At 39.7% G+C, this 14147-nt stretch overlaps 1 protein-coding gene across 4 annotated transcripts in view; it reads left to right on the top strand.

Annotated features, from left to right (window-relative positions):
* The window catches only part of PTBP3 (polypyrimidine tract binding protein 3), a 245772-nt gene that overhangs the window by 191211 nt on the left and 40414 nt on the right, over nt 1-14147 (top strand). For all 4 annotated transcript variants that reach the window (XM_077475341.1, XM_077475339.1, XM_077475338.1 and 1 more), the window contains one exon: nt 6846-7020. In XM_077475341.1, coding sequence (XP_077331467.1) covers nt 6846-7020 — 175 coding nt within the window. The remainder of the gene's footprint in view (nt 1-6845; nt 7021-14147) is intronic.

Here is a 14147-nt window from a genome sequence, read left to right on the forward strand (position 1 = left end):
TTTTTGCTAAACAGCACTATTTCATGGTTCTCTCATATTTTAGTGATCTTGGGCCTGTTCTCTGTAAGCTTGTTTATTGGGACTGTACTACATTAAACAGCAAGCTTGAATTTTTTTTTTTCTGAACCATTTATCGCTTACAGTATACATAGTAAAAGGTGACTAAAATAAGTGATTGCATTATAGCAATGTACTGTATTTACACATAACCAGGTTAATATGTAGAATCTGAAGCAGGCCATTTTAAAGGCCCATACAGGCAGTCCCTGGGTTACAAACAAGATAGGGTCTGTAGGTTTGTTAAGTTGAATCTGTTTGTAAGTCGGAACAGGTAAATTTTTTTTTTTTTTTAAGTGTAGCTCCAGCCAAAAAAATTATTTTAAGCTTTTTGGATAGCATAGGGAAGGGTCAACACCCCTGTAATGTTTGTTTTGCTGTCTGTGCCCCTGTTTCACCTCACTTTCTGTCCCAATGACAATTGGATTTTGAAATTTTGGGTTGTTGTGGAAACAAGGATTGGTGATAAAGCATCAGTGGAGGTACCTTTTTCCATAATAACTCTTACAGGAGTGAATTACCCTTCTTAGGTGGAGATTTCCTCACTTCCTGTTGTCTCGCCCCGTTTGTAAGTAGGAGTCATTTGTAAGACGGATGTTTATAACTAGGGGACCGCCTGTACTGTGTCAGTAAAGCGTTGAGTATTTCTTGGGAGGGTTTTTACTAATCCCTACTTTAAAGTGGATGTAAACCCTAACATATACCCAGTGAAGTGAACAGCCTCAGATGATACTGAGATGAAAAAATCTCCCTACATAGGTTTTACGTGCATATCTGTTGTCTTCAGCGTGCTATATTCTTTAGAATTCTAACATCGGGTTACAATTTTTACTTCCTCATTCAGCAGTAGGAGTGTAGTTTTGGCTTACACTGGAAGACAACTGATTGAAGGAAAGGCCCAAACCCTGCTCCACATAGGTAGAGGAAGGAATGTGCAGAGCTGTGCTGTGACAAGACAAGCTCTCTGCTGATCTATTTATAGCAACCCACCCCGACACAAATTTCAGGCTGTTTTTATCTCAGTTGACGGAGAACCTGTCAGAAGTTATCATGCTGATAACAGAGCAACGAAACCGCAGAAGGACGCGGGACGTAGTGTTTTGTAGAGAGATAAGAAGAAAACACTGCAGATATGTGCCCAGGTCAAATGTCATGAATTTGTTTACATCCACTTTAACTTTCTGCTTGTTGAACAGAGGTCACGATACTATATAACTGAGCAGTAAACAGGTTGGAAGTGAATTCCCCCTCTCGCCCCGTATGGGGAAAAACAAAGGGTATTGCTAAGTTATACTTGCCCTTTCCATGCTCCAGTGCTGTCTTTTGGCTTTCTCCTTCTTCCAGCATCACCAGTCATCTTCAAGCAGATAAGTCATAGTCATGTAATTCAGCCATTATCTGGGTCCAGACCATCATTTACATGCTGGACTCGTGAAGTCGGAAAAGAATCTCGGGAAAAGCTTTTCCACATGGAAGCTCTGAGAATCTGGATGCAATAGATTGTTTTATTTTTTTTTTCTTTTTTTTTTTCTATAATGTGATCGATGAAAAAAATAAAACCTTTTCTATTTTTTTTATTCAGTTTGCTCAATGTGAAATGTGGCTTTTGTCAAATCTCATATGAACAAGTTAGTTTATTTTTTCCTTTTCTTTTTATTTATTGTTTTACATGGAAATGGCAACATTGCGAACGTTGTAGATGAGAGATGTTCTGTTGGTTAGTTACACAGAATTTGTACATGATTAGCATATATAATCAGCATGGACAACAGTTTTTGAATAGCCGCAATTTTCATTGTAGGTAATATTGTTACAATTTTTGCAATGATTTACTGCGATCTCATTTAAGGCAAATCTTTGTGAATTTGCATTAAAAGCCGTACAGTCTCGAACTCCAGATCATTATTTACCACATTAAATAACCCTGTGATTTTTCTATAGCATCACAAAACCTTCAGCGTTCTATACCTCCTTGGTCTACTTTAGTTTTAAATTTTTCTAAATTGCCCTACACTGTGATATGGCTTGGAAAACCTTTTATTCCCCTAAATGTGCATTTCACTTTATTTGAAAACGAGGAACAACGTTTACTACAAGCTGTTGCCATTTAATTACCTTCTTTTTAAGCCTAGTTGTCAACCCTGAGTGACCCAATTTATAATTGCTCTGCTATAAGGGCCATGTGCAAGTGTCTTTGTAGCAAGTTGAGTGCTAAATAAAGGCAGATAAAAAAATGACATGAACTATATTTTATCAATAGAAGAAAATGTCTAGTACCTAGCTAGTCTTATGAAGTAAGTTAACATTACTGATATTTAATCCTCTTGAGGTGCTAAACAACAATTGGTATATATAGAAAAATACAATGTTTTGTTTTCTGACCTCCCTGACATCTGGTTCTAATCTGATCAGGATTTTTAGGCCCAGGATCAGGATACATTTATGTACCACTCTGTCACAGCTGTTTGCTCACTAGAACACACATGGATCTAATTGTGATGGTCATAAAGTGTATCGTGTTGTTTCCTCCTTGTGCACCCTTTCACCCACCCTCTTGTTGCTTAAAAATCCTTTCTGCCTGAAGGTTTAGACTTCATTGACCATTATGCTATTGCATGGCTTGTATTGTACCAAATTTTCAACACCATGCTTATGTTTTCAAACTTTGCAAGTAGTATAAGGGCTAATTCACACCAGCCACAATGCTGCGGCTAGTATGCAATGCAGTGGGATCGCTAAAGTGCCGATATGCTGATCACATTGAACTATTCACTTTTTTAAATGAAATCAACCTCATTGAAATGTCTCTCAGTGACATTTTATTAAGTGGCTTGCCTATCACTGGAGTTTGCAGTGCTCCCCCCCCCCCTTTTTTTTTGCTATAAAATTCTTATTTCTCTGTTTTTTTATTCTAATCCCTTATGAATTTATCTCAAAGTAATTGCTTCTTTGTGCAATTCCTTTAGTCTATGCACAGTTGTGCTCATAAATTTGCATACCCTGTCAGAATTTGATATTTCTTGGCCATTTTTCAGAGAATATGAAGAACACAAAAACATTTTTCACTCGTGGTTAGTGTTTGGCTGAAGCTATTTATTATCAATCAACTGTGTTTACTCTTTTTAAATCATAATGACACAGAAACCACCCAAATGACCCTGATAAAAAGTTTATGTAACCCAGTTCTTAATACCGTGCATTGCCCCTTTAACATCAATGACAGCTTGAAGTCTTTTGTGGTATTTGTGGATGAGGCTCTTTTATCTTCTCAGATGGTAAAGCTGCCCATTCCTCTTGGCAAAAAGCCTCCAGTTCCTGTAAATTCTTGGGCTGTTTTGCATGAACTGCACGTTTCAGATCTCCCCAGAGTGGCTCAATGATATTGAGGTCAGGAGACTGAGATGGCCACTCCAGAACCTTCACTTTATTCTGCTGTAGCCAATGACAGGTTGACTTGGCCTTGTGTTTTGGATCATTGTCATGTTGGAATTTCCCATGCGCAGCTTCATGGCTGATTAATTCAAATGGTACTGCATTCAACTTGTCAACATACTGCATTCATCTTGCCAACAATTTTGACCAAATTCCCTGTTCCTTTGTAGCACACACATCCCCAAAACATCAGCGATCCACCTCCGTACCTTTCATCATAGGCATTGTTGACTCCTCTCCAAATGTAGCATTTATGGGTGTGGCCAAAAAGCAAAATTTTGGTCTCATCACTTCAAATGACTTTGTGCCAAAAGGTTTGAAGCTTGTCTCTGTGCTGTTTGGCATATTGTAAGCAGGATACTTGGTGGCATGTACATAGTAATGGCTTTCTTCTGGTGACTCGGCCATGCAGCCCATCTTTCTTCAAGTGCCTCCTTATTGTGCATATTGAACCGGCCACACCCCATGTTTTCAGAGAGTCCTGTATTTCACCTGAAGTTATTTGTGGGCTTTTCTTTGCATCCCAATTTTCCTGGCAGTTGTGGCTGAAATTTGAGTTGGTCTACCTGACCATGGTTTGGTTTCAACAGAAGCCCTCATTTTCCACTTCTCGATTAGCGTTTGAACACTGCTGATTGGCATTCTCAATTCCTTGGCTACCTTTTTATATCCCTTTCCTGTTTTATACAGTTCATCTACCTTTCCCCACAGATCCTTTGACAATTCTTTTGCTTTTCCCCGTGACTCAGAATCCAGAAATGTCAGTGCAGCACTGGATGAAAGATGCTAGAAGGGTCTGACAGGAGTCCAGAAACTTATTGACATATATATAATAATACACTGATTATAAGCAAACGGATCACTGGTGAGGATGGTTACCTTTAATACCATTCAAACCCCTTTGTGTTAAGTTGTGTGCATGTTGTCAGGCCAAAATCACCAGGGTATGTAAACTTTTGATCAGGGTAATTTGGGTAGTTTCTGTTGCTATTATGATTTAAAAAGAGAAAACGCAGTTGATTGATGATAAATGGCTTCAGCCAAACACTAACCATGAGTGAAAGAAAAGTTTTTGTGTTATCATTCATATTCTCTGAAAAATGGCCAAGAAATCATAAATTCTGTCAGGATATGTAAGCTTATGAGCGCAACTGTATATACGTTAAGATCTGCCTATGCTCTCTTTTAGATACACCCAGGGGTTGACTTACTAAAGGTGAATAGACTGTGCACTTTCCAAGTGTAGATGCATGCAGTTTCTCCAGAGCTTATTGAATGTGGTGAAGCTCTGCTGATTTCCATCATCCAATCCAATCATCCATGTGAATGCAAAAATGCTGTTTGTAAAGAATACCCAACCAGGTGCAAGGAAAAAAACAAAACAATGAAGCTTTACCACATCACTAGGTTCTAGGGAAAATGGGTGCAACTGTGCCTGCAAAGTACACAGTCTGTTAAATCACTTCAGTGTGTACGGAGTCAATTGTTATCACTACTATTGAGATATTTATAATATGTAGGTATTAGGGATGATTCTTTCGTCATGCTTTGCTATGTCTTGATTTATTACCTAACCTTTTAACCACTTCCGGACCGCCCGCCGTTGTTATACGTCGGCTGTTTGAAGGGGGACATTGTTGTTATGGTAGCAGCTGGCTGCCATAACTCCGGTATCCACTTCTTCAGCGGGGGGTCTGCTTTCAGATAAGTGGTCTCTGCGGCGGATTCGCGGCAGGAGAGGCCCCTGCCACTCTCTGGTCCTGCCTCCACCATTTTTTTTTTTTTCAAGAACAGTGTAAAAATAAAAAGTAAAATGAATAAGAAAAATTTAACGTGCACGTCCGGAGGAGCTCATGTGCAGAAGTAAACTCAAGTAGCGCCCGCATAAAAACCTTTTTCAAACCACATGTGAGGTATCACCGGGATCATTACAGCGAGAGCAATAATTCTAGACCTGGACCTCCTCTGTAACTCAAAACATGCAATCTGTAGACTTATTTTAAAAGTTGCATATGGAGATTTTTTAATGGTAAAAGTTTGTAACCTTTCCACGAACTTTGAAGCGTGACATGTTGAGTATCAATTTACCCGACATAACATCTTTCACAATATAAAAAAAAATACGGGCTGACTTTACTGTTGTCTTATTTTTTAATTCAAAAAGTGAATTTTTCTAAAAAAAAAAAAAATTGCGCTTGTATGACCGTTGCGCAAATACGATGTGACAAAATGTATTGCAACAACTGCCATTTTATTCTCTAGGGTGTTAGGAAAAAAATATATAATGTATAAAACAGCGCAAAACCGAGCAACGCTTTAGCGCTAACAGCTGAGCGCTGCCAGTGTGAAAGGGGTCTTATTCATCACAAAATCCTTTTTCTGTATAGAAATGTAAACTTGTAAATAAATAAAAAAAAAATATTGCCTTATAGCACAATCCTGGTTTAGGGCCGGTTCACACTGCAGGCGAGGCGAGGCGACTCAGACTTGCCTCGCCGCGACCTCAGCGGCAACTTGCAGATGACTTCTGTATAGAAGTCAATGCAAGTCGCCCCGAGGTCGCCCAAAAGTAGTACAGGAACCTTTTTTCTGAGTCTGAGCGACTCGAGTCGCTCCTCTCAGAACGATTCCATTGTACAGAACGGGGGCGACTTGCGAGGCGAGTCGTGTCGCCTCGCATCGCCCGCTGTGTGAACCGGCTCTAAATAGCGCAGGCCAAGTGATTGCTGTAACTTACAAAGTGATACATGGACCTGCCGGTGGTCGTGGCCAGTGCATTTAAGCCATGGCGGGAAATGATGTTGCCCCCGGGCTTCTGCATTTTCATAGCAATGGAATGCCGTCAGACCCAGCGGCATATCATAATTTTCTCCTTTACCCAGCTGGCTATAGTGGGTGGCTTAACTGGGACTGACCATGGAAAATAAAGACACGTTGTGCTTTTGCACAACGTACCTGTAAATTCAGTTGGATGACATCGACAGCCATGCTAGCGTGGTCAGTTTACTGCTAGGAGGAGGGGCACAGGCAAGATCAACCAAGTATAATAGAACATTGGCAGAACTAAACCCTCCCTACTGTTTTCAGCCAAGGAAGCTGGCATCTTAGCCTCTTTTTTGAGCGGCAACTGCCGCAGTGCTGCACGTGTGATCAGTTATGACTCCAGACATTTGATGGTTTGACAGTTTTTTGGTTGAAGGCACAAGCAAATGTGACAGTTGGGAATGTAATTTTTTTTTTTAATGAAACCTTTAATTTGATGGGTTTAGTTCCGCTTTAATATTGAAAGTATGGGGTGTATTATTGCCATAGTTACAAACTAACCTTTCATTTTTTTTTTCTTTTTTCTTCAAAAGGCACTGGATGGGCAAAATATTTATAATGCATGCTGTACTTTGCGAATTGAATTCTCAAAGCTGACCAGCCTTAATGTCAAATACAACAATGATAAAAGCAGAGACTTCACACGCCTTGACTTACCAACTGGAGATGGGCCACCATCCCTTGAATCCACCATGGCTGCAGCATTTGGTAAGAATTGCTTACATTTTATAGTTTTATTTGCTCACAATTTATCACAGTAACTGTATACAGACAAAAAGGTAAATTATTATTGTATGATAATAATTGTATATTATTGTGCAATTATATGAAGATCATAATAGTAGAAATTATATGAAGATTGTTAAGATTAAAAGATGCAGTTACAAATCCTGACTAGAAACTCACACTCTACCCTAACTAACACTGGCACTGTCAAACCTAAATTTTATATGCGTTTATAAGATGTTTCTAAATGCATTGTTTTATGGGAAGCCTGAGATCACCAGCCATTTCTAAAAGTAAACATTCTTTATAATCCACTTTAAAAAGAAGCATCCAAAACGGCTTCCTTTTAGACCCCTTTAACAGTGCGTGAAACTGCCTCCCTTTAATTTCATTGGATACTTTCACACTGGGTGCAAAAAGTCCTGCAAGCAGCATCTTTGGGGCAAGTTTGAATGGGAAACTCTTCAAAAGCGCCACAAAAATGGCTTTTTTTAAATTATTTAATTTTTTTAAGGTCACATTGTCATGTGGCCTTGAAACCAAAAGTGCACAGCTAGCGCCACAAAAGCACCGCAAAAAACGCCTGACGTTTTATGGGTAGTTTTTGCCCAGTGTGAAAGGGGTCTTAGCAAATCAAACAAAAAACAGTCCATAATTGTGGTATGATAAAAATAACACATTGGCTCACTGCCAGTTTACCAATCCCACATCAGGGTTTAGGATTCCTGTCTGCTTTAATGTGCTGCAAAGGCCACAGGATTTCAGCAAACAGTTGCCAGACAGTTTACACTTCAACACACATCTGTGAATCACTCCACTCTACCTCATACACAGGTGCTGATTCCTTCCTGTTTCTTTTCAGGCCTTCCTTGCAGCTGGGTTAACCCTTTCGGCACTAAAGTCCCTGTAATTCGGGTTTGGAAGCCCTTTCCCACCCAAAGTCTCTCTGAGTCTCCTAACTCCAGGTCCCAATGACCATTAAATTGAGCATTTATCTGCATTTTAGGTGTGGTCAGTTTAGCTGTGTTTAGGGAAATTTGAGTTCTCTGCATCTAGGATCCAACTAGAAACTTTTTTTAATGGAAAAACTTTTTATTAAAGGTGTATCTATGTCAGTACAACACATGATTGTATATAGTAACTAGAAACTTTAAAAGCGTGTAAATGTAGCTAAACTTGGCTAAACCCATTATAAAGCAGGACCATCTAAACACAAGTAAAGGTGATTTTGGAAGCATAAAAAGGTTTAATAAAACCCAGAAGTGTGAATGCAGCCTGGTAATCATTTTTAACAGTCTATTTTTTTTGAGTTCAGGATATGTATACTACATTTTATTTTAAATGTACCATGTGCCTTTTACCTTGGATAAAATAGATGGCCACCCATGCTGGGTGCTACAAAAATCCCAAAAGTACAAATGGCCAGATATGGCTATGGTTACACCCTCAGAAGTATATGAATTCAAGATGGCCATTTACTAACTGGATCTTTCACCCAGACTACTTATTGAACACTGCATATACGGCTAGTTTCTAATTACTGGCCATAAACCATGCAGAGTAGTATTTGATCAGTGCTTTATCATGAGATAATAGCACAAAAATAATACAGACACTTTTGCATGTACATAAAACCACTTTTCCTTTTTTTTTTTTTTTTTTTTAACCCCCCTGCTAGAAGCTGAGAGAGGGTAAAAACCACTGCAAAACGCTGCAGCAGTGCTATGCCGGTGGTATAGCCGCGCTGCCCCATTGATTTCAACAGTATACACCTCTCCAAAGGTGCTGCTAGGAGGACTTTTTTTTACTGTCCTGCCAGCGCACCGCTACAGTGTGAAAGCCCTTGGGGCTTTCACACTGAAGACACAGCAGCGGCTCTTTCAGGGCGCTATTTTTAGCGCTGTAGCATCTGCAAAGCGATCCATTGTGAAAGGGGTCTTGTACAAGACAAGTCGGCAGGCAGTGCTGGTCTATCTAAACAAAGAGCCTGAAATGCTTTGGAAATAGTCTGTCTGCATTTTGGGACATGCCCTGGTCTCATACAATTATGCAATCAGGGATGCATGTTAGAAACTTGGGTTGCACCAAAGTACTCACTGATACAGAGTATTAATACTTTGCTGTGCAATATACTCCCATACAAAATGAATAGGCGCAAATCGCACTGCAATGTGGTGCAATTCCTGTCCGACTGGCATGCGATGGCCCCCACCGCGCGCGCGTGTGTGTTGGCTTCCATTCTGTGAGCACCTCCAGTGGCTGTGGATTTCTATCATTGGCAGGATGGGGGCACTATGCAAATTTGCATTTTTTTAATAAACTGCTCATTGCTGCAGTAGATGGTGCTTCCCTTTCTTTACTGGGTATACATTGTGGGGGAAATCGCATGCAATTCAGAGAGGAAACACACTGCATTTGCAATGTGATTTGCACCCTTCATTTTTTATTGGCACAAATCACAAAGTAACGGTTTTGGTATAAGTACTCATGAAAATGCTCAACATCAGCATTGTTGCATCCCTATTAGAGACTATGAAGATCTGTGCAGCCATACACTTGTCATTGATTGTATCTGCATGGACCTCCTGGGCAAGTAAGCATGGCCCTCTGTAGGGTGTACCAAAGAGGTGCCTATGTGAATGAGACCTTATGATATACAGTTTAATGGCTATGAGGGAGATCTCTACTTGAGGTTCCCCAAAGTTTTGTAAATTCAATATCAAAATTATTAGGACACTGAACTAGTTCCTTGCTATATAGTGCAGGTGCAGTTAGAGTACACTCAATCATGTTTGTAACTGACCTTGCTTAGTGTCTGAGTAGCCTTCCCATGGCAGCCTGGGAGTGTGATTAGGAACAATGTTTATGTAATACAATTAATGACATGATGCACAGCCAATCACATGATCTGTGGATTCTGCCTGAAAGAAAAATATTTAACACTGGTGAATTTTTTTGGACTGTAAATTTATTTGGGAGACACCGTGGTTGATTTACTTAAAACTGGAGAGTGCTAAATCTTGTGCAGCTCTGTATAGAAACCAATCAGCTTCCAGTTTTTTTGTCAAAGCTTAATTAAGCAAGCTGATGTTAGAAGCTGATTGGTTTTCTATGCAGAGCTGCACCAGATTTTGCATTCTCCAGTTTTAGTAAATCAACCCCTATAGTTTACATACATTTTGAGAACTTTAAGGCCCCTTTCACACGGACGGATAGAATGGTGCTTTTAGCTGCAGATTTTCTAGTTTACCGCAGCTAAAAGCACACAATGCTTTCCTATGGCCCCATTCACACACAGCGTTAAGCTGCGATTTCATTACATGCGGTTCGGTGCGAATAGAAAAAATAGAATTGAATGCGTCTAGGTGCGATGTAGCGCAGCTATATGCACATAACCGCAGGTAATCGCAGTCTTTTGTGTCAACTGTGGATAGCAGCGTGAGAAGGGATTCAAGGGACCAAAAAAAAAAAAAGGGTTGCTATGGGAACGACTATATTAGATAACTGCAGCTGAACGCAACTGCACGGAAACGCACATAAACGCAGGTAATTGCACTGTACAAATGCAGCTGATTGCTGTGCCTGGAGTCTTGAATTTCACAGAAAAAAATAAACATGCTAAACTGCGGCAGAACAGCCGTCCTTGTGAAAGGGGCCTAAAACATTGTCTACTTAAAGAGAAACTTCACTCTGTAAACAGAAATGTAAAAGTCAGCAGCTAAAAATAGTGTAGCTGCTGACTTTTAAAAAATACACACCCGTCCCAGGATCCAGCAGTGTCCTCATCCAACCTGGCTCTTTACTGGTCTTTGACTCTAGGTGCTGGCATCTTAACTGTGGGCAGCTGACTGTGACTCCTTGTGGCTTCACAGCTGGCTGTCCATTGCGCATGCGTGGGCTGTGCTGTGCCCTGTGAAAAAAAATATTTCCAATTATGGGGGAGGAGGAGGAAAGCGGAATTTCTTTTTGGGTGAAGTTTTGTTTTTAATAGACGCATTACAGAATAGGGAGAAAGCATAGAAGTATGCATAAAGCCTACTATTTGCATACATTACAGGCTTGTTACTGGTATTTTTAGACTCTAAATTAGACTTCTAAATTCAAAGGTGCTTAAACTCTCTCATTACGATTTAGAACTTTATATACCTAAAGATGCTGGGGGGGGGGGATGTATATTATTTTACCAGTAACTTGGATGTCTTATGAAAGTTCCCATGAGGGTTGTTCATGACCCATGCTCAGCATTGAATTTTCTATTTCGATTTGTGCTACTTGCTTGCATTGCTACTCTGAAATTAAACAAAATAATTTTGGTTTCATTTATTTGTGATAAGAGGATGACAGTCAGATAGTAGTTGTGTCCACTAGGGCTTGCATGCATGGGTTTTTTGGTCCAGACTGCTTTTCCCCCCATACTACTCAATGGGGTTGATTTACTAAAGGCAAATAGACTGTGTAATTTCTAAGTGCAGTTGTGCCAGAGCTTAGTAAATGAGGTAAAGCTTCACTTTGCAGAATACCCAATCATCGCATGGAAGGTAAATAAAAAAATAAAAAATAAAAAACAGAGCAAAAAAAACATTGTTGCTTGCACATGATTGGTTGATTTAAGTCAGCAGCTCTCCCCTCATTTACTAACTGGAGCAACTGCACTTGCAAACTGCACAGTCTTTTTGCCTTTAGTAAATGAACACCAAGGTGAATCCAAGTAAGAAAGAGATCAGTAGTATCTTTGAAGAAACTGAGAAGAGTTTTGAAGCTAAATGTGCACTGCTTTTATCTTATATAATCCTTTACTGTTTATGCACATGGCATAAGCAGACAATGATGCACCAGAGTGCTAAACGGGATCTTTGAGGTAAGTAAGAAAAAAAATACAGAATACTCTTTAATTCTTTTCTTTATGATCATTGTTGTAGCATACTAGGATGTATGCACATTTATATTACCTATTAGTAATCATCCCAACTTTTCTGTTACTCAGGTGAACTTTATTTTATTCTATTTTAAACGTATTATACCTTCTGCATGATAATCTAGACATTTGTTAATAGGGATTCATAATGCTATGTTCAGCACTGTGATGTCACCGCTACTTTTATATGGAAATATCTGTGTTTTTGGTGCACATAATTCCTCTGTGGGTATTAAGGAACTTATTTATATGAAAGTGTTTTTTTTTTTGCCCAGATCTCAGATTTTAAACAATATTGTACAAATTCAACTTTTACAGTAGTGAAGGGTTGGCCTTCTCGCTTACCAAATATTGGACACTTAGACCCCTTTCACACTCAGTGCAGCCACATTAGCAGTTAAAAGCAGCACTAATTTTAGCAGTGCTTTTCAGCTGCTAGCAGCACGCTTCTAACCCCCACTTGCGGCCGAAGAAAGGGTTAAATGCGCCCGAAAAACACAGATGCCAAAGCGCTGCCCATTTTTTCCAGTGGGCAGGAGCAGTGAAGGAGTGGTGTATATACCACTTCTAAACCGCTCCAGAGATGCTCCTTGCAGGACTTTTTCTAATGTCCTGAAAGAGCACTGCCCCAGTGTGAAAGCACTGAGGCTTTCACACTGGGACTGCAGTGGAGGCATTTTTCAGGTGTTATTTTTTACCCTTTAGTGCCTGAAAAACTCCTCAGTGTGAAAGGGGTCTTAGATTGTCCATCAAGTTTGCGCCAACAGGGAGTTGTGGGAAGGGGCAAGCCAGTATGCTTATTATATAGTATAGAAACTACATGGGGTTAATACCTGTAATCATTGCATTTAGGGCTGGTTCACGCCACAAAAACACACTCCAGATCTGTTTCTGAATGCGCTTGTATAACAGGTCTTTGAGTTCAGTGTTTTTTTAATGCATTTCCAGATGCTTTTTTTTTTGTTTTTTCCTCCTTTTTTATTTTTTATTTTTTTTCTCCGCTGTACCAGGGGACTGGTGCGTTTTTGATGCGTTCGTTCCAGTGCATTCTGGTGCGTTTCAGTGCAGGAAAACTGCTATATGTTCTACTTTTTTTTTCCTGGAATTGGAATGCCCAGGAACTGACTGCTCTGGTGTGAACTATGCCATTGGAAACCATATAACCTACTTTCCATGCATTTATGATGCAAAAAATAAAACACACTGAACTGCATGTGATGTGAACTGGCCTTTTAGTTTATGAATGCCTTATTTTCATTTCCACATGCCTTTAATTATAGTGTTCACATTTGCATGCGGACTAAGCTGTCTAGCATAATGACTGTTACGGGGGGCTGGGACAAATCCTATAACACCGATTGGGGTGCTTGCAATGATCTGATTCATTTATATGATTTAACCAGCATTGAGCTTTAATTTGTTTCACCTAAAACTACATATCCATCTAGGATTTCCCTGTCCATTGGATAAACACAGTGCTGCACAGTTTTTACTGCTAGTTAACACCACAAAAACATGCATTCCCTTTTTCTCAGAATTTTTTTTATATTTTTATATTCCAGTGCGTTTTTGATGCGTTTCCGGATGTTCTTTTCTTGTGCCCCCCCTGTACTGTGCATTTTTGATGCATTTTACCAGGTTCCAGTGCAGGAAAAATGCAACATGTTCTACTTTTTTTCTGGAACTAGAACACCCTGGAACTGACCTCACTGGTGTGAACTATGCAATTGGAAACTATATAGCTTTCTATGCATTTTTGAAAAAAAAAAACGCACTGGACTGCATGTGATGTAAACTGGCCCTGAATGTAGCATAATATAATATCATTTATAATCTTATTCTAGTGATGAATGCAGGTATGAATATTTTCTAGTTACAAGGTGAAGAGGTGCTGACATCACACTTTCCAGCTTGTCCAATCAGAGAATTCTTTGTATTCATTCAGAAAATGTGTGCTGAGCAGCCGACCTCCTATGTTCACAGTGCAGCAGGGCAGCTGCTCAGCTCAGGACCTGGAAGGCAGTGGAAATCACTGGAGTTGCAGTTTCTACTTCAGTGATTTCCAGCATCCAGGGGCAATCAGCCAAGCTGGACCAATGTACTATGTATTATCTATACGATTTATCTTCTTTTAAAGTGGTTGTATACCCCTTTTTTTACATTTTTACCTACAGGTAAGGCCTATAATAATGCT

The sequence above is a fragment of the Lithobates pipiens genome, unplaced genomic scaffold (genome assembly GCF_037356315.1).
Source record: "Lithobates pipiens isolate NorthernLeopardFrog02 unplaced genomic scaffold, aLitPip1_a1.2 Scaffold_13, whole genome shotgun sequence".
NCBI classification, from domain to species: Eukaryota; Metazoa; Chordata; class Amphibia; order Anura; family Ranidae; genus Lithobates; species Lithobates pipiens.